A 21415-nucleotide genomic window follows, 5' to 3' on the forward strand; every position below is an offset into this window, starting at 1 on the left:
CACTAAGTGGTTTATGTTTTATTAGCAAGCAGCTGAGTGATTAAAGGACATGTTGGACAAAGTGCAACCTCTCAGGCGTAAGTGTAAATTCGTATAAAAAAGAATCCACATTTTAATTGCCATCAAAGAGGCTCCATTTCAGTCTTAAGGGCCTGACTGCGTATTTTTTCATCCGTCAACAAATTACGCATGACAAGTAAAACCTTGAACTTTATAAACACGACAATGCTAATATGTTGCAGTATGAGCGGTAAAAAAAAAAAAGTAATTTATTTAACCAAAAAGGCCATAAAGCAACAAACAAAAGCAAGGGAGGTAATAATTAATGACACACCTGAGCATTTAGGTTTACACACAGCAGAATTGGATAACAAACGACTTGTAATTGAACAAGTGTTAGTATGTATGTCTGGGAGAAGTGTCTCTAATGTAGGAAAACTCCCTTGACAAACACCATTTAGCTGAAAAATGTCTGTATGATTATGCACAGGGTGCCTAGGGAGGGGAAAAAAAGAATGAATTAATAAAACTATTAGCACACGGTGGAGTAGATGATGGAGATGCACTCTCCTTAGCCACCTGTAAGCGCTTGGAGAAGGGGGCAACCCTGGGCAGAGCAATTCTGCCAGCAGGGTTAAGAACAGCCTGACAGATTTGTTTTATAGTGCCATTAATATGATTCCTCTAAATGCATTCTGCGCCTTCTCATGCAGATCCCCTGGCCAGCAGAATCCAGTACCTAATAATAAAGCACTCAGCGATTAAAAGTGTGAATAAAATAACTTAAAGCTGAGCAAGCATGGCAGCTCCCAACCACCCACACTCTCCCAGGAGAGGGAGAAGAGATCGTAGCAGGAACAAAGGGACAAAGACACCCTCTATAAGAGTTTCTACCATCCTGTAAATTGATTAACAGAAGAGGGAGTTGCCCAGTCTACCAACCCAAACTACTGACTGGCAGACGTACCACTAGACTGCAAGGCTGCCAAATGCTCTCCGTATACACTACAGCAGATAATGGGCTATAAATATAGGCGTCACATCAGTGTAACACACATAATACCGTTGAAAAGCCAATTCAGTGTAATGTCACAGCATGAGGCCATACAATATAATTACAAAAACAGCTAACTAAAAACAACTATTTGTTTAACGTGGTACGTTCCAAAATACCCTTATTCTTAAGACTACGTACTATCCAAAAGCACAGAAGATTTAATCTTGGCTGTATCTTCATTACTCTCTTCAGTTTCACTCCACTTGGAAAGCTAAACAAAGCGAGGAGAGCGCCAGCCAGCATTATGAGGGTCAGTCATGGGGGCTGTGGCCGGATGCCAGATTACGTGAACATATACTGAAAGAGTTTAACAAGACTGACTAACAGGCTGCAGGGTTTGTGTATTTATATGTATGGTTGTTTCTGCATTTATTTTTGTGTATAATGGACAGGGAAAAGCTAATATCTGTGTGTGACAATGTGCAAATATGGGATATAGAAATATGGGATATATAGAAAATGTATTACAATGATTATTTAAAAAACAAATATTTAATAACCTCTAAAAAACCTTGAATAGTCTTTAGTCTGATAGAGATGGGTTTTTTCTGGGTGAAATCAAGGGCAGTACAATTAATCTGCATTACTTCCTCAATTAAAATACAAAAAAAAAGATTAATAATGAATCAAAGGCACAAGTAGCAGCTCAGCTCATGCAGGTCTTTTTTTTCAGCCCAGCTGAAACAGAGTCTGGCTGAGGGCTTATGTTGGGGACAGGGGCGGCAGGCTTTAAAGTAGCTGTAAACGCAGAGCAATGAGACATGTAATTTGTGTTGAGCTCGGGCCAGTGTGGGGACAGGCTTTCAGGGGGTGTCGGAGGCAGAGGAAGCACAGATAAGATTTCTCTTCGGGGCAGGTAGAGTGTGTGGGCAGCCATGGTGCTCTGAGCTAACGCTGAATAAATATTTCACATACGCTCAGCTCAAGTCTTATCGACTGGGGAGAGCGAGCGATAGGAAAAGAGGAAGAGAGAGAGAGAAAAAGAGAGGCTACATACGAGTAAGAGTAATAAAATGGGGAATCTCATGTCCCTCTTCAGTCCTGGAGAGTATTACAATTCATAATTCATATAAATGTTACTGTATATATATATATATATATACATATATATACATACATACATATATATATATATATATATATATATATACATACATATATATATATATATATATATATATATATATGATACCATATTTTTATATATAATATCATATATAGTAACATTCTGTAATACATTTTGCTAAATAAAAGCTTAACAAAAAACAAAATTAATATTTTTAGGAATAACACAATAGTTAGATAATAGCAAACTATTCCTTATCCTAAAAAGTAATTGTGAAAAAATGTGTTAGTCTTTTTTCACTTGATTCAGTGTTCGCTATATTTTTTACAATTTGTAAACAAAAGGCAAGCTAATGACAAACAAATGCCCCAGCTTGTGAGGACGCGTGCACAGTGCAGTGCAAACGTGATAGCAGCTCTTTATCAAAGTACCGCGAGGAAGAGCACCCGTGCGAGGTGAAGCATTAGCGTTTGCTCACAAGGCCAGCTCTGGCCGTTGTCTCCCCGCCTGTCTGACACATGCCAGGGCCAGAGTAGCGCCGGTGCGAGGCTGGAGCAGGGCAGTCGGCGGGGGCCCCGTGGTGCCTGTCAGTGGTGGCTACGCTGACCCTGCACTCCAGCACTGGCCACTAGTGTTTAATCCGTGTCGGGAGCGTTAACACTGAGCGACCTCCTGGGTGACAGATCTGCCATGCGAGCCGTTTCCCCCTGAGGAGGTGGGGAGGGAGTGGCATTGACTCTCGCTCCCTGTCAGCTCGGCTCACGCGCACGTTAACGCGTCGGGGCCAAGACCGGCCCCGAAACACCCACACTCGAGGGCGGACAGGTCGCCGCCTCAGCTGCCTGGGGAGAAGTGTCCTCTGTGACCAGGAAGGTGGCGAGTATGCTAAAGGCAGTCATTATTATATGGCACACACCATGGGGTTAAACACAAAGGATACATAAAGATTGCGTAATAGAAAGCAACTAAGTACAAGAGATGCACAGATAAAACCTCTACCTGTTGTATTCAGTATGCAGCCAGCTATTATATATCTGAGCACTACTTGTTTGTACTGTCTGATAATACAAAATAATAATGAAGAATTCGGTCAGTTTAAATTGCATCAAATGTGTTCTCAAAACTGAAATCCATGTCCTAAAACATATGAAAATAGGAACAATTTCACAGCTCTAATGAAGTGAATATTAACGGAGAAAGCTTATTAATCCCACTAATAAGGGGACATGTTTCAAGGTTACACGCTGCATTCAGCCAGAGCTGTCAACTGACACATAGCCAGGGCAGCTAAATAATAACACTGTTAAAGCGGGAGGCACTACTGAGCAGTTTGCAAGTAGTCATAGCCTATCATTTAATAATTAATAGATCTCAGACTCAAAAGCGTGAATACACACCATCGCTGTCATCATTTTTTTTCTCGACTAGACACATTCCCACTACACAGTCTGTGAGAACTCCCACAGCCGTGGAGATGGAGAGCACAACCCCATGAGACTGAAGAAACCCACTCCTGAAAGGCCTCCAACTTTTTCAAACAGAGAGAAAACAGATGCAGAGCAGAAACAAGGAGACAACTCACAGGCGTGCGCGGTCTCGCTGTTCTCACAAGCGCTCGGCCACACTGCAATGCAGTAAACCACAAACAGGCGGATCCTAGACTCACAGAGCATCTCACTTTCAGGGACAGCGTTAACAAGAACAATTACCAAAAGTCTGATTACGGCTTTGATCTTAGCCAGGCTGGTGTTCTGGTCAACGGCCCCGACTGCTGTGGCTCTACACAGGTGGTCTCCTGAGACCTCTGGAGCCAGATCTGACCCGGTCCTGCCCTCATCTGGGGGAGACGATGATTCTATCAGCCCCCCAAAAAAGTGCCCGTTGGAGCTGCCAAGTGTGTTTACAGCTGCACCGCATCAAACATTCATCAAATGCCATCTTTACAGTGTGTGATGTGAAGCAATCAGCATTTCACAGGCTGTCAAATGATGTCTAAAGCGGTTGCTACCTGGCAATGACAGAAAGAAAACGGTTCAAATACTCACATAAGGTGTACAGGTTTCTTTCTAGTCTAACTCCTGACAGATGAGGTGCCTCATATGTTAAAATATTAATTCTACTTAAATACTTAAAGCGATCTAATGACAGCAAAGCTCAAAATCAGCTTTCAAATGTAAATGATCCTTTTTCTTTCTTTCTTTCTTTTTTTTTACTTTCATCCATTTCATCTAAATCAAAATTGTTCTCAACTTTAAACTTCTGAAACAGATTAATTTGGCTGTCTAATACACGCTCATTTAGCTTCTCTTTTTTTCTTCTTTTTTTGTGTGGAAGAAACTTGTGTTTCTTGGTGTAATGCACAGAGTGGAGGATTTCACTCCTAAGTTGTTCCCACGAATGTTGAGAAAAGTAACCGATCTCCTCAGTGGCTCCGTTCAGGTTTCCAGCAGTGCTGTAGCTCCATCTACAGGTCCTGTTCTTGTGTGCAGCGAAGAACTCTGGGTGACCCCTCTGCAGTCACTGCTGATGTATAGCACATTCATCTAGCTCAGTCTTAGTGAAAAGCACATCTAAAGGCCGTTATTTTATGAAGATTCTTAGCTGTCACATTTCCTCTCTCTCAGAGAAAGGAACATGCTGTTGTCAAACTCTTGAAAAGCGCAGATCCTAGGCTCATTACTGTAGCATAAACAAGAGGGAAAAAAAAAAATCAAAATTTCTTGTTTGTATTTCCACTCACTGATGAAAATGCTTATGAGGATTTGCCAGAACTTTGTTTAAGTGCGTAAGAGATTTTTTTCTTTTCTTGTTTCTTTTTTTTTGTTACATTACCTAATTAGAGAGATTCTGTTTTAGAACTGCTACACGTTGGTGGGAAATCGAAGGCGATTTCAAACAGTATGGACTCTGCCGATGAGAAAGCACAATCAAAACAAGTAACCTCCTGCACTCGCAAACAGTGACAATACTGAAAGTATTTCCATTGCTCACACAATAACACTCAGCTGCAGCATGAAACTAAATAAACCATCACTCTGTAAATGCTACATGTATACGTCCCTGAATCTGCAGCTTTCTGCCACTCATGAGAGAAAAGTTCTTGATTTCAACAAAGAAGACTTCTCCCCTGCCAACCAAAAAAAAAAAGAACTTCACATTCCCATTCACTTAGTTAACATGAACCAGAGCAGTGATCCCTCATGCAAAATTTGAATACCACCAACAACCACCTCATAATGCATACATGAATCTACATAAACAGGATACAAATGCAGCCTGCATGCTGTGTGGAGGTCAGAGAATTGGCCTGTGGGACTGAGTGATATAATGGCTGAGTATTCCTGGTAAAGCACTACGCGAGCATCCCGCAGTCCCAGTAGAAACCACAGCAGCGGTAATGCATTACAGGATGTATATGGTGTAAAAGGGTAGGACCGGTCTGCCTGCTTGATAAATAATGTATTGTAATGTATATTAAAGCTAGACCCACCACTACAGCGTTTCCTACCAGCAGACCCTGAGAAGCCCTGCACTGCCTGCCGCTGTGGAAAAGAGCAGACACTAGTGGGATAATTATGCACATCTGAGAGGCAAGCAGAGGCCATCTGTCAATGTCTGAATCAGTTACCTTATTACCACTGCCTAAAGATATAAAGATAGGAGTGGGAGCTGCTTTCATTAAGGCACATGGTGGCATGCAGCTTTAGACAGCTCCCAACACTAACTTAATTGCAAATGATGACTTGGAGGAGGAGGAGGAGGAGGAGGAGTGGCTGTACAGTAGCTACCCTTGGAGTGGGCAGAGGCACTTGTGTGGATAGCGGCATGGGACTAGGGCGTGTAATGACAGTCAGTCAAGACCTTGTTGTTGCTCTCCCTGAATGAAGTTCTGAATTTTTTCCCCCCAGTTTCTATCAATTGCGTGCAATATTTATATGTGGTTTGCATGTTTCCCTCAGCTTGTTACTTAATGAGAATATAACTTACTGCAAAAAAATTACTTTTCACTCGCTGAACTCTCAGTGTGCTGATGAGTGGGTGATGCAAACAGAGGCAGATTCACTGTTTGGGCAATTCTCGCCATTACCCCTTTGACACACATCATTTTTGAAGCACACCTAATCGCAGACAAAGGCGTACTCTGACTACACTGTTACTGTCTGCTTTTACAAATATCATGTGTTAGAGTCTTAAAAGAGCAATTGTTTCATTTAAAAAAAAAAAAAAGGACAAAGCAGCTACAGTCAATGTCACAAGTGGGAAGCACCACACTACAATAGCAATGATGATCCTGATGAAAGTAGTGAGCATGTGAGTCTTTTTTCCTTCATTCTAAGATCTCCATTTGTGTGCTGCACTCCTAAACAGCAGGTGGAGTAGAAGTGGAAATGAAAGATTAGAGTGTGCCACCACACATTCCCATCGCCTGCGGAGGATCTAATTATAGGTGGAGGGAGATGGCCCCATCCCGCTGACCTGTCACCTGTCAGCCTGCCTATCCTCCTGCTCTCCTGCCCGAATCCCTGCCTCCAAGTCTCTCGCTATCTGCCTTTGGTAGACCGCACCCTTACCCGACTGTCTTCCTCTTTCTGTTCTCCAACTTTCTTTCCCAGATAGTAGCCTGCCTCCCACTCTATCCTTATACAATCGCCTGCATTGTTCTCCGTCTTTCCGTCTGTGTGTCCGCCTGCCTGCCTGTCTGTGTGCCTTGCTGTTCTAAGGGCTGTGATACATTGAGCCTGGCCATTGCCTGGGGGGATTTGCACCTCAGGATCAGTGAGAAGGGCTTACAGAATACACCAGGTATGAATTGCATGTCATTCTGAGACAGAGCAGACAGAAGAAAGGCGGTGAAAGGAGAGTTCTTCACACACCCTGTCTGTGACCGCTTCCTCACCCTGACACGGTGCTGGCAGGGCTTTCATGGCAAGTGTACACTCTTAATCATGACATTACATGTGCTGTACTGAGGGGGATTCACGGGGTGATTTAAGATTATTTAAGCTTAGGACCTTAGATCATATACCCTCATTAAAAACAGCTAAACAGAGACATTTAAACAAGGTTCAAATCTCAGAGGCAGACTGTCACTCCTCCACCCAAGGAAGCTGAGACTGTGATCCTCCTTACACCGTCCCCCGGGCTAGGAGGCTTTGCTAAGAAGTCAGATGTACAAACGTGCAAACCCCACCCCTTCAAATGCACTCTAATGTCATCAGAACTGAAGGAAAGCCAAGTGGGGTTTGATTTAAAGGATAGAGCACATCCATCACATACGCATGGGATAAAAACATAAGGCAGCCATTGTTTTTCATGGGAAAAAGACTAGTGAGAGAGAAAACGACTAAACCAAAGATTCTCCCCAACATCTAATTCACATCAAATGAAAGAGTTAAAACTGGGCTGCAGTGAAATGGGACAAAACTTGTTCGCCCCAAGGCTTAAAGAGAGTTCATTAACGTGAGGCAATGACTTACCAGAAAGGCTATTAGACTCCGTTGCGTGCTCTCCCATTGAAAACAGCTTTTAATGTACTGTAACGTGTACAGAACTGCTGTGCTGATTTTTCGAACCCGACATATATTCCGGGCAAGAACCTAATGGGAAATAATTGGAACAAAACACCGGTTAGTATCGTTTGATACTGGACATAATGTTTATGACTTTGCAATGAGGTTCAATGAGCTTTACAATCCCTTATTTGCTACTTGTGAAGTTAGATGTTTAAAGCCAATTAAACAAATGAGTTTGACTATGTCCGATCCAAACTGCGACCGTGTGTAGCTTTGTTGTGGATACTTTACTATTGGGATGTGAGGAGAACACACTGGCAAGCCGTTTTGTTCCATCTGCTAAATTCTGCTAAAAACATCAATAGAGATGACCTTTTTGGAGAACTTCAGGTTTTCCTCCGTTAATTTGGTCTCCTTTGGTTTGAAGGTTCTGATACCAGCTCTGACCTGGGACAAAAGAAGGCAGCAATAAACACTGCAGTTTAACACACTTCCTGCTATATGATATGAAATATAATCATCTTTCTAACAGGCTTGAACATATTTAGTTTGATCCTTACTTTGTTGTAGATCACTTCCAGCACCAGTGTGATGGTTCCTTTTGATGTATTTCCCAAGTCTTCTTTCTTCAAGAACAGGCATATCTGCTGCCCATTCTGAACCTTTCAGAAAAAAAATCAGATATTAATATGTAAGACCAACTTAATCCTGTCACAGTAGTAATGTGGTGGCTGATAATAAACAAACTTACTGTCAGTAATGGAATGGCCACTTTCCCTAAAAAGTCTGGGGCTTTGTCTCCATTTTCATCAAGGAGAGTCAACTCTATCACATCATGAATGTCCTTTATTGGGCTGTAACATAAGAGTTAAGAAACACTTTATTCACATTAAAATATACAACACAAAATAAAAAGGATGTTTTTTTTCCAGATGTCCTGCTTACAATGTAAAGGCTTTGTTCCACTCCGGATTGAGGGTCTTGTAGATTGTGTGAGTTTGAAGTTTGCTGTTACCGAGCTCCACAACACAAAAAGCGTTGCTTTTTCCTGCAAATGATAATGAAGAGTTATTTGTTGTTTAAAAAAAAAAAATAGCCACAACCATGATGATAGAAAACAAAAGTGAGTAGTTCTAACGATTACCATTGAGGTCTGTGGCAAGAAGATCATTTGCCTTTACAACTTTGATCTGAAGGAAGCCAACCTCCCCCACACACTTGTGTGAGTTCTTTAAGCTCTGGGAAAAAAAGAAAATATTAAAAACGTGTTATTCTAAACTCTTTTTATGAGCATGATTAATAAATGTACCACCAGCACTTTATGAAATCCATATGAGATATTTGTATTTCTTACTGAATAAGCTGACATTAACCTCGAAAAGGGAATAGGATGTTATCCCAATATGTCACATAAAAATAAAAAATAAAACTAGAATAGAACTTACAAATTTCTCCAATACCGCTTCTCTCTCATCAGGCTTCTCCAAGGCAGCTGTTTCGATGTCAGAGATGGAGACTCCCCAGCAGGGTCTAAGGGTGACCAGAAACACCAGGCTGCCCTTTCCTGGGTCCAGCACATGAGTGTAGAGCTGCCTCTCATTAAGTGGAAGTCTCAATAGGTCAATCTCAAACCTGAGACACAAAAGGAAAATAGTTCCATTGAAACACACAAGGCAAACTGGTTCTGTGGAGGAGCAAATGTGAGCAAAACTTGCACTACCCAGCAGGAAATACTCACATCCCCCATGATTCCTCACCCTTCCTCCCTCTCTTGGAGTACACCTCCACCTGCAGAGGTTCCTGGTTATCTTCAAACTGATTGAAGTCAAACTGCTCTCTCCACTGTGGATTGGCCTGAATGCAAATGTTCTAAAGGGCAGTTAAGACACAGGTTCAGCACACACAGTAACATGGAAACACATGCACACAAACACTTTGACACAACATCAGGTTTAATGCATTATCAGACTGAGCAGCTCCTGCATGACAGGTGGATTAAGTCTTCATTCAGTCCAGGCAGAACAAGGCAGGAGAGGAGAAAGAGAGGTGTGTTGTGTGTATGCGCCTCTATTTGTGTGTGCTTGTATGTGTACACCTCAGTAGCCACTCTGGGATTGTAAACACTGACAGCTTCCAATTAGAATCAGCTTTGTCCAACAAACAAACAAGCAGAGAGGAAAGCAGAGAGGTTTACAAAGAAATGACACGACAACACGAGACAAGTGCACCATAGAATCATCAGGGGGGAGGCCAACAAGTACAGGTAGATGAACAGGGCATGCTGGGTATGCAAATGAAGGCAATGAAGCCCAGCACCCGAGGCACAGGGAGAAGTGAGTGGCAGCCTTGCCCAGTCTAATGAGCTGCCTCTGCCATGGCCCAGTGAGCCAAGGTGGAGGTGAGTCACTGACAGGCACCTGCTGAGCGAGAGAAGCGGGGAAGTAAGAGATAGGGGCTGGGAAGAAAGACGTGAAGTATAAAGAGCAGACATTAAAAAGACACAGGAGCATGAGAAAAGGGAGTGTAGGAGAAGTAGGAAAAAAGAAAGACTTTTAAAAAACAAGTCCAACCTTGCTCTTGTACTTCTGATCACCGAGACGAAAGCGGACGTAAATGTCCCCGTGTCCGTGCTGCGGCAGGTCCTGTCCCTCCACCAAGGTGATACCAAGCACCCCAGTCCACATCTGGTTCTTCAGCAGATTTCTCTGCGTCTCAGCTGGTCGCGAGGATGCTGCGGCCTGGTTCTGCTGCAGGCCAAAGGGTACACAGAGAGTAGAAGTTTTTGTTGTTTTTTTAAGCTCAATGTGTGCGCAAGCTCTGCGCTCTCCCCTATGTTTACCTGCTCCTGCCTCAGCCTGGCACGTCATCATGTTCACAGAGTGTATGAAAGTAGGACAAAAGGTGCACACAATACAGCACATCTCTGTTGGAGCACATTACCACATCTCTACTGACAGGTAAGCCACACCATGGAGGCTCCTGGAGAGCAAGGAAGAGAGGAACGTCAGCGAGCAGCCAGATGTCCCTGGCTGTGACAGTCCCACTCATCACTGGCTCCCAGACTGAGTGTGGGGAGGCAGGACACTTGGCATACTGCACAAGAGACAGCAGGCAGCAGTGAGTAATGATGCAAACCGCACAGCTCTCTCTCATCAGCAAATTATGCATACATGCAGTATGTATGGCCAGCATCAGAGTTTACAGCATGTTGGCAAATTCATCTAATATTTATTTAACCAGCAAAATAACAAATAGTTTCAACTAAATCTGTCTACAAAACTAAAAAAAGATGTTGTGCATTTGAGGATTTTTTGGAAATCAAGGACAAGCCCGGCAAACAATCCACTTCTCCTGCCGTGTGTCACAGAGGGAGTGAGAGAGAGAGGCCTTGATATGTATCCATGTTAGAGTTCCCATGAGGCCATGCGGTGATAGGCCAGGGCTGTAAAAACAAACAGCGGAGAGGTTGTGTAGGGCTGACTGTAATTAAAGAGCAGGACCGTAATCTGCTCCAGCCTCTTTGATTGCCCAGCTCCTTCGACTGCCCCAGCGACGCCGCTTCAAACAGCCCCACTACAACTCCCCTGCCACTCCGGCCCCTCCTCCTCACTGCGGGGTCACAACCCACATTGCCACCCAATCCGGAGGGGATCAAAGCACATCTCTGGGACCTGAATTAACATGGAATACCACAGGCACAGCCCTATAAATATCAGCCCCCTTCAAAAGAAGAGGAACAGAGGGAGTGGAGGAGCGATATAAAACAGGCCTCAGCCAAGTCATCCCAAGTGTTTATCTTGGACACATTTCTATCTCAGCGGCCAATAAAACAATTCCACTTAACTGTAAGTGGCCCCTAAAGAGAATCTATTCCTGGTCCTAAAAGGGCTGTGCGATTGCTTCCATATGGTGGGACAGCATGGGGACAAGCACGATGAGCTCAGACCCAGGTCCATTTGGCGAGCACCTCAGCACTGTCCATCCACAGCTGTGATATTACATCCTAACATCTGGGTTATTGCCCGCTATGCCTGGGAATTATCAGCAGTGCCGATCTTAGGCATCCCACACTGGCAACATGCCTCGAACAGCAGAGCGCCCCCCCCCCCCCCCCCCCCTCCCACTTCTCCCATACGCCCCCCTCCTGTTTGAAACACTATCACACAGCAGAGTTTTACTTAGGCACTTGCCATTCCCTGTCTCTGTGGTGGTAACACAGAGGGAGAAAACGATGTTCACAAAGAGGGGGAGTGGAGCTGTAAGAGCTTGGTATTCAGCACTTCCAGGATAGGTGTTAAATGCAATAAGATATTGTACGTTTGTCAAAAATGAAATGGGAAAAAAAATGGCATTGTTACATTGTTAAATTAGCACTGTGATTTAGGCAGCCGAACATTGTGAAGAGTCCCATCACACATTTCTGTCTCCCTTTGAGTATCTTTAACCATCTGTAGTGGATAACCTACAATGTGGATGAAAATGGCTTCATTCCTTTGTCATCTAATTTCAAATTGAGATTGTCTACTGGACCATCAAGAGACTGAACAGTGGCAGATGTAGTGACTACATAGGTGTGAATATAAACCCACTCGCTGCAGTGTGAGTCCCAAACAGCAACCCTCCTATTTCACTCTGAATCTAATTACAGCTGCAATATATTGAAAACCACTTGAGAGGATACGGAACTTTGTTTACTACAAAACCAAATACTGCTTTATAAGATCCATCTAAGGGCTCTTTCATGACAACATATTCAGTCAATATTATTATTTTGGTTTTGATCAGAATGTAATATTGCATCACTTTTTTTTTCCACAGCAAATGATACCACTGAAAATAATATGCATTGCAAAAAAGGTTCACTATGAAACCACAAAAGAAATAGGCTGTGCTGAAACCAAGGTTGCACCCAAAAGCCTGAGTCCTGAGCATACACCTCATTCTTTGTTGCTCCATAGTACAGTGAGCTACTGCCCCCTAGTGCTTTACATCAGGGGAACCGGGAGCACAGCCGTGTAAACTGTAACACTGAATCAGGGTGGCATTCCGGATACAACTTAGAAATGAATAAAGTTAAGTTAAAAAAGTAATGATATACAAATCCATACCTTATTCTTCCTTACTGGCCATCTCTATGGGAAAATAAAATACATGAATCAGTACAAACAATTCAGGTAATACTGGGGACAGAACTGCATCAACAAATACTGCCTTTATCAGAAACACTCTTACTGGGCTTCTTTTGACGGTGGCGTCTCTAAACATTAAGCAGACTTCCACAACAATCACTCCCATGTCATCTTCTTTACTTTTCGGATCATCAAGCTGCAGCTCCATTTCATAGGTTCTGTGAAGAGACAGAACGGACATTAAGATTATAACTGAGGACCACTTATAAATATCCTTACGATGAGCTATTCCTTAAAATAGAATATTAGGATAAATTCCTCACTTGTACAACTCAAGATTGTTCAGAACAATAGTGCTGGAGCCCATGAACTCATCAGTGGTCCGATTCTTATTGTAGACCTGCAACAATATTACAAATATTAAGTAAATAAACAGAAATTGTATGTGTTGCTACAGGATCACTATTGAATTGTTAGATAGTGCACTTCTATTCAAACAAACAACGCCTACCCGTACGTCCACGGCATGGTCTCTGTCTCGAAGAGGATGGGAGAAGGACTCGTTCCACCGTGGATTCAGGGTTTTATAAACCACTTTGCTTTTATAGAACTGCTTTCCTTCAAGTTTGAACTTCACATAAGGATCACTGGTCCCTTAGAATTAAACACAAAAAATGTCAAATTAGCCAGATAATGTTGTGTGACACAAGTGGAGATTACCTTTAACCACAGTGCACAAACACTGATCTACATACAAACAGTGAATTATTAAAAGCAAAATATGTTTACTTTGTGTGGAACATATTTATACTTTAAAAATGTACACTGTATATGAAAACACACACACACACACACACACACACACCCTTCCCCCATGCTGGTTGTGTGAGAGACTGAAATATGTGAGGAGGGGGTGCCCCCCACACATGGTAAAAGCATAGGGATGTAACTGTTTAATTGTGAAAGAGTAGAAACACTCGCCAGCATGAGGGAACCAGAAACCAAAAATCTAGAAGCAACCAGTGTTAATCTCCCAAGCCTGTTAAGAAAGTCTGTCTGCAAGTGGGGTGGGGGTATGGGACTTCTTTGTTTCTGCAATTGCATGCAGATTGGCCAAAAAATGAAAGCCAGTCCCATGCCTTCATTTGTATAGGGGAATAAAGGGGGTGCTTGAGAGAGCCTGCAGGGAGGCTTGAATCACATGACAAAGGCCCTGTGGGGATGGGCTGTCAGGCCTGTCAGCTCCCCACTCCAAATGAACATCTCGCAAAGGCAGGCAGGACCCACAGCAGCTCCACCCTGCCAGCCTGTGACAGGGAAACCTCCAGGCAACTTGACAGGAGGAGAATGTGGCAGCTAGCAAGGAGAAAAGCTCTGGCATGACTGAGAACGGTGACGATGGAAATTAATGGGAAAAAAGGGGAGAACAAAAACCGAGGAAGGGGGGGCTGGTGGCGTGGGTCCTTTCAGAATATGTAATGACAATGTATGCCACTGGTGAGCCTTTGGCACGGTGTTGATTGTTGGGCAAACAGTGGAGAGACAGGGGGCGTGTGGGGATTGCATCATCATGGTGCCATCTTGTCAGGGAAAGTAAGGTCTCAACTAGCAGGGAGGAGGGCACTGGGCTGGGAGGGTCCTCTGCCACCAAGCAGGGAAAAACACAGCGAAGCGTCATTCCAAGAAGGAAGTCCTTTCACTGTGTGGCTGTACAGTGATATCCCAAAGCTACAGGGGCTACAGCAGAGTCTAAAATGACCAGTTTTAACTATTCTTTCTTACATGATGTGAATTATTTAATTAGACTTAATTATTTAAGTCTAAAAAATTTCCGGTAAATAGCAAACACTTAGCGTTTTTAAGACCAACCATGAACATCCTCTACAACCCCTCATCTCTGTCTAACAGACAACTCTCAGCTTTATAGTTTCTGTCTAAACCTTCACTCTGTTTTGCGCTTTAATAACCTGCGCATGGTGAATTTGCACATCATTATAGTCCAAAAAAATGCCCACATACGTCTAATGTATCTAGGATGTTATCCTATGTTAAAAATGAATTATTGTTATTGTAGTTTGGTATATTTATAGTTTATTCTACTATATTCTAAATATTTTGTATTCTATAGATGTACATATCTAGTGCTGCTATGTATATTTACTGTGTATTTACTGTTGTTGTGGATAACCTGCTACTGTAACACAACATTTCCTAATTTGGGATTAATAGAGTACATTGTAGCCATCTATGAATTTTCTCCTGTTGTCATTCCACTTCTGGCCACATGAGGTCGCTGCTTTCCCAAAGTAAACTCCCCTGAACCTCAGAGGGGTCAAGATTAGCTGATATCTGTAGATCACACTGTCTCTCTCTGTCTCTCTCTCTCTCTCACTGATCAAAATCATCATACATGTATAATCAACTCTTAACAAATCATCCAGTTATTAAAATCAACTCAGTCACATGTGTTAGAATCCAGACCATCTTTAAAAGTTCATGCTTGATTCTATATCTGCATATGACTAATAATAATTACAACCAAACAAAATTACAGCTACTTTAGGATGAATATATTAATAAAATGAGTTGCAATAGCAGTGATTCCACGTACAGATCATAACACAACATAATTATGCTTTAGCCCAGTGCAGTGTGTCTTTTGTCATACTGGTCTGACTGCATACCTATCTAGTATTTTTGTTTTTCCTCTCTCACACACACACACACACACACACGCCTTGAGAAGTCATCCTCAAAAGCGAACACAAGCGTTAACTGAACACAGTTCGTCTCCTTTATACACAATAACACATATACTACTGTCAGCTGTCTGGTTGGCTCATAAACACAAGATTAACAAGGTGTATGTACCTGCTGTGTTTCATCCAACGCTCCTCCTTTAGCTGTAGCCACAAGCCAAAAAACAAATAACTGCACTCCTCTAGGAAGTCAAAGAAACCTGAACTGGTATCTCTTGATCTGTAACAGGGACATGCAGTCAGGGGAGGCAAGTGAGGCAGAGCCCCACCTGTCATCATGAAAAGTAAAAAACAAATAATGATAAAATAAAATAAATATTAATACTTCTCTACTGATCTGTGCTATAAATGTAATTGCTGTATGATTCCAATCATTTCAAGCATTTTTATAATCAGAATCTCTGAATTAGAGCATGTCCTGTTCAAACAGAGGAGACACGTGAGGTGAGGCAGCGACGAGCTGTTCTTCACCTCAGACTGTGAATCCCTCACTAACTGGGTTGAGCGCGTGTCTTTTCCTTTCTCATTGTTTGTCACCACTGTAATATTTGTAGACACTTTTATTATATGTCCTTTCTTTACATAGAATATGTAATGTATTTCACGTCTGTGTAGAACATATTTAATCTTGCTGATCTGACAGAAACCACAGTGAAAAAGCACAGAGGGGCAAACAGTACCTCTGTCTCAAAGAAGAGGGCGTGCGAGAGCCCACGGGTCGGGTTTCTGCTTGTTCTGTCGTTGCTCTTCTTCTACACTTTTCTTCTTCCTCTTATATTTTGATTTGACCACAAAAATGTAAGATTCAATATCTAAGCTTAAAAATGTCTCAAAAAACAAGGAAATATGACCAAATCAACAGCAATTCAACGTCGGACAGGTAAAGTAACCTTTTATGTGTTTGTTGTTCTTTTTATACATCCGTGTTGTTACACAGATTATCGCGGGATCTCGCGATTTTCGCGGGTGGAGCCCGCGAGCGCTCCGCTTCTGAAACGCTTTCGGTAGAATCAAATATGTACCTTACCTATGTGTGTGTAAATAATGCTGATATGAAATATGAAAAACAACCAGTAGTCAATGTGCAAGCTGACAATTGAATGGTGATTTACGCTACTCTATTGGGTTCATATATTTGTTATCTGACTCTGAAAGTCAGTGCCTCACCAGCCACGAACCTCACCGCACGTCACTGTAATGATGTAAGTATTGTTTCCCCACATTTAAAAGAACAGTTTGATGTTAGCTTGTCAAGGGTTAGTAATTATCTTCTCGAGATCGAAGCGAGGCAGCTTCTTGTCTTACAGGTTGTAACAGATCAGGACATATGGACCACCCTGCAGGTTTTGGACATACCGGAGCGCTTGTCTCGGATGACCAGGTTCTTTCCCTGCTTCAGGTTGATGTTCAGGAGGTATCTCTGCAACGGGGGTGCTTGGACATCAGGCCCTGCTGACAGAACCTGCGTTGGAGAACAATTCACTCTTACACACTTTCTTAAACCAAATGCTTGGCATACTTCAAAGGGCAATCCAGTGAGTACTCACAGGGTTTTCCAGAGGATCTTGATTTTCATCAAAGAAATCACACGGTTCACTGGACATCTACACGGAAAAAGGATGTAATGACATTTTATGAATCATCAGAATACAAACACTTAACAAAGTAGTGTCCCTGGCTAAGTGGAGAGCAGGGCCGTCTTTCAATCAGAGGGTCGGCGGTTTGATTCCCGGCTCCTGCTATGCTAGTCTCATGTAAATGTGTCCTTGAGCGAGACACTTAACCCCAAAATTTGCTCCCGTAGCAATCTTGTTGTTCAATTCTGTATAGATAGATAGATACTGAATTGTAAGTCGCTTTGGATAAAAGCTAAATAACTGTAATGTAATGTAGTGAAGATGAGATGTCTAAAGTAGATGTGTGCACAGCTTCAATCTTAAAAATATGTACTCATGACTATGAAGAATGTATTTTAGGGAGACAACCAATGTGACTACAGAATGTAAACACTGCTAACAGCAGTAAAAAGATATTATCAGACCCTTTGAGTACTTTTAGTAGACCACTCCCTGCCCATTGTGTCTCTAACTAGTACTACAGGTTTTCAACTGGTATCTAAAAGGCATCCAGACAAAAGAAGACACAAAAGTCAGCTGTAACCAACGGCTGTATAAAGTCACTTTACATTTAACACCAACCATCTGCAGAGGATTTTGATATGTAGCACCAGCAGACTGAATAGTTACTGTCACAACAGGCTTATAAAGGATGTCTCTGTGTCAGTGCTACAGGGATACAGTGTAATAAACCCATAAGTCTAAGCTCAGGTTTAGAAAAGGAATGTGGCTTTCATGCCATTCGCCACTGATAACATAACAGCTTTAGTGGGTGAAAAACCAAACCACGCCATTTGAAAGTGAAATAAAAGTGTGCCGCTATAACCACTGTGAGAATACATTACATGCTATTGACTAGAGCACTAGAGCTTGCATACTTGTATCGAATTCCTATGAGATTATCACTTCCATTGAAATTTCTACAAGAGTAGGGGCTCTAAAAGTTAATGTACATGCACAGGACTGGATTACTTTGGATTTCCATTTGTTTGATTTATCGCTGTAAAAGGAAATCACAAGTTTGACATCTGGATACAAATTTTAAATAACATAGTCTACATTACATGCAGACTTCATCTGAGATTAGGATCATCTTATTCTACATGTAATGTAAATACACTGGTAATAAAACTGACCTCTGCTGTTTCTTCCAGGGCCTCCTCAGCCTGGGCTTGTTCCAGAAGAGTCTCTTCGGTCACAAACTCTCTCATCAAAAAGGGAGAGTAGAGTTCTCTGTCCAGTTCTTCCGAGTCCGTCGTCCAGGGCATGTTGACTCGCTCCTCGGTGGGACTGCCACAGGCAGAGTCCAAAGAGGTGCCGTCTGCACTCTCCGCAGGAGTACACAGGGTACCTAACATCAGAGACGTGGCTGCGGGAGCATTCACTCTGATTGTTGGCGGAGTTCCCTTTTCAGACGATGACTTTCTAGGCTCAAATGATGTGGTCCTCTTGTCTGTGTACGGGTTAATTTGGTCGCCCATTGAGCTTGCTCTGGCCAATAATGCAGCGACAGTACCTGAGCGCACTCTGTCTCCTGGGGCGTCTTCACCAGACAGACTCTGTCTCTCTACGTGGTCTGGTCTTGGTGAAGGTGCCTTGGGAAAAACAGATCTCGGTGCAGCAATAGGGTCAAAAGTAAATCTCGCTGCATTCTCCTTGGGTCTTTTGTCTACTTGTGCATACAGACCTTCTTGAGTAAAGGCCACCTTGTTCTGTGAGCGGGAATTAATCACACCATCAATTTCCTCGTAACAGTTCAATCCCACTGGTGCACTTACTCTATTCAAAGCAGCATTTGTGCGACCTGTGGGAACTCTGAGTCTATAGTCTGGGACTGAATCGCTCGGTTTGTCTGTGTAAAGCGGTCCATCAGCAATCGAGCCACTCGCCACAGAATCAGTATCACTCCGACCAGGGGAGTTGCCGAAGTAGATGGCATCAGAAGGAGTGGGCGCCAAGTTGCTGTCTGAAGAAAACGCTTCACCTGGAACAAACCGTAGGTCTGGGACAGAAATGCTGCGCCGATGGGCCAGCTTCCTGCCCTGCTTGGAGATGGCCTTCTTCCCCGGCTTCTTCAGGTTCACCAACTTCGTTTTCAGACGAAGGTTCTCCAAGAAGTTCTTTTTCTTGATTTCCATCTTGAATAATAACTTTCAGAAGAAAAAAAAACAGTGAGATCAAGATCCCTTATTTTACATGTTTACAGGCCTACGGAAATGCAGCACGGTTTCCTATGAGCAGTAGACTCAGTAAAGATGATATTTGGCTGAACGGCCAAATGTAAAATGTACTAGCGGTAACCACTGATAAAGGTTATAAACACATCTTCAACAATATATTTTCCTATTATGTCCTATTTTCCTGCCTGATTTATTAAATAACATTTTATAATGTTATGTACGTGGTGTACAGTAGTTCAATAAGTAGCAACACAGGATCTGAGGCCAATTTTCTGCCTTCACCTATTGTAATAAAACAATGCCTACGCGTGACTTAATTAACTCAGCTAAACCAAAAATAGGTGGAGGCTACATCATAGAATAATCCTGGAATAATCTTATCATTAGCGGGACAAGCAAATATCTGATCTCACAAAAACAGTAGAATTCAGATAACAAAAGCACGGTACTATACCTGTCAAGTCGACCTCGGCCGAACAGCTTGAGGAAGCCACAGACTGAATCAGTCTCCACCGAGAGGCATCTCAACCATCCTAACTAGGAAGTCAAAGAAAAGTTGTCCCAGGCAGCACAACATGCAGTTTCCTGCTTCCTGGCAACTTTCAGGGCAGGTGATTGGTGGCGAGGCGAAACTGGGTGAAACTGCCCATTCCAGTCACACAAGGTGAGTTTCAACGACTCTGAGAGTGTTGTGACATACCCACGTTTTTTTTTTTGTAATGGATAGAGCTACATACAGTCTGACTTTAGTTGTGAATCCGACAACAAATATTGAGTGTGTGTGTGTGTGTGTGTGTGTATATATATATATATATATATATATATATATATATATATATATAAATAAAGACACAGTGGCTGGAGATTAAATGCACAGTGAGGCACCAACACCGTGACGAAACAGTTCAGCCCACAGTTTGCTTGTCGCCTGCAGTCTGTTTATTGTTGATTTGAATATTTATTTGCGTTTGTGAGGCTATTTGTCTGTTTTAAGACTCACATGCGCTACACTTCCTCTAATATGTGTTCTCTTATAGCTCCAAGTATTTGAGAAAAATACTTAATTCCATAATCTACCCTAATTCTACAATACAACCGTCCTTCTTATCTGTCCAAAACGGTCCCACAATACGACTGATGGATTCTACAACATGACTGAGGCATATGAAATGTTGGCTATCTGTTCGTCTTATCTCATCTCTGATCTTCAGCACGAATCTGGCAGTCGGCGGTTGCCTTGTCATACCAAAACTCCATTTCTCTCACACAGCCCCATGTTTGTTTACAGAGGAACATGGTTTAGCCTAAGCTCGTCAAAAGTGAGCATTGGTGTTTGCAAAGTATAAACTATAGCTTTCTGTCCACACATCGAAGCTAATGCAACAGACCCACTGGTGTTCACTCTCACTCTCTCTCTCTCTCTCTCTCTCTCTCTCTCCTGGTCTGTGCCCAACAGTGGAGACTATATGACAACAGATGTGTTTGAGTCTGGACTGAGTCTTGTTCAATATTTGCTGGTGTCTTAAGGAGATCAGGCCCACATGAAAGAACCCCAACTTGGCTCCCAGTTGAAAGGCAGAGCTGGAGGATCTGAACAGGGCAAGCCCCTGTGGCAGGTGGCCTGTCAACCTCCTCCTCACACAACTCAAACAGCCCAAAACCCGGCTTGGTTACTCTACACATGCACACTGGACCTAGTCCAGACTGCAGCACAGCTGGTTTTGATGGACAGGAAGCCAAGTACATGCACTTGGGGACAAATCTACTGAGTGACGCACATACAAGGCCTCCTTCACACGGAAAACAACTGAAAGATTGAGGTTGTCAATTACACAGCTGACCCCTGCTTGTCTCGCAGGGTTTTTCTACTCAATTTATTTTAGTTAAAATGTTTATAATACCACAATGGAGAAAATGCTAATTAAGTCCAGCATAAGTAGTGAAATGAACTTTTACACCTTTGGATAACTTTAACTCAGCAAAGGTAAAGTTACTGTTTGTGAAGCAATACATCATATTTCATGAGGGTTCACGATATTTCTCACCTTTGAATTCAAGCACATTTTACATTGTTAACACAACAGTTGAAAGTCGC

At 42.6% G+C, this 21415-nt stretch overlaps 1 protein-coding gene and 1 long non-coding RNA gene across 3 annotated transcripts in view; one reads left to right on the plus strand and one right to left on the minus strand.

The window, feature by feature from the left end:
* LOC137881632 (multiple C2 and transmembrane domain-containing protein 2-like) overlaps positions 1-19917 on the minus strand; it is a 32675-nt gene extending 12758 nt beyond the window's left edge. The window contains exons 1-17 of one of the 2 annotated variants that reach the window (XM_068723647.1): positions 19775-19917; positions 18277-19290; positions 17072-17128; positions 16881-16986; positions 13277-13419; positions 13089-13165; positions 12869-12983; positions 12745-12768; positions 10207-10380; positions 9375-9505; positions 9082-9268; positions 8781-8874; positions 8582-8684; positions 8388-8490; positions 8197-8298; positions 8009-8083; positions 7601-7720 (exon numbers count right to left, since the gene is read on the minus strand). In XM_068723647.1, coding sequence (XP_068579748.1) covers positions 7601-7720; positions 8009-8083; positions 8197-8298; positions 8388-8490; positions 8582-8684; positions 8781-8874; positions 9082-9268; positions 9375-9505; positions 10207-10380; positions 12745-12768; positions 12869-12983; positions 13089-13165; positions 13277-13419; positions 16881-16986; positions 17072-17128; positions 18277-19278 — 2613 coding nt within the window. In that variant the 5' untranslated portion in view covers positions 19279-19290; positions 19775-19917. Of the gene's footprint in view, positions 1-7600; positions 7721-8008; positions 8084-8196; positions 8299-8387; positions 8491-8581; positions 8685-8780; positions 8875-9081; positions 9269-9374; positions 9506-10206; positions 10384-12744; positions 12769-12868; positions 12984-13088; positions 13166-13276; positions 13420-16880; positions 16987-17071; positions 17129-18276; positions 19291-19774 lie in introns of both variants that reach the window. The other variant, XM_068723646.1, reaches the window with a different exon arrangement.
* On the plus strand, positions 16333-18630 carry LOC137881634 (uncharacterized). Its single transcript, XR_011103872.1, has 3 exons — positions 16333-16404; positions 16924-17059; positions 18295-18630. It is a non-coding gene; the product is annotated as an uncharacterized lncRNA (long non-coding RNA).
* Positions 19918-21415: the final 1498 nt, after the last annotated feature.

Source organism: Cebidichthys violaceus, unplaced genomic scaffold (genome assembly GCF_023349555.1).
Source record: "Cebidichthys violaceus isolate CVI_PGR_0920_01 unplaced genomic scaffold, fCebVio1.0.p SCAF_3, whole genome shotgun sequence".
Classification (NCBI taxonomy): Eukaryota; Metazoa; Chordata; class Actinopteri; order Perciformes; family Stichaeidae; genus Cebidichthys; species Cebidichthys violaceus.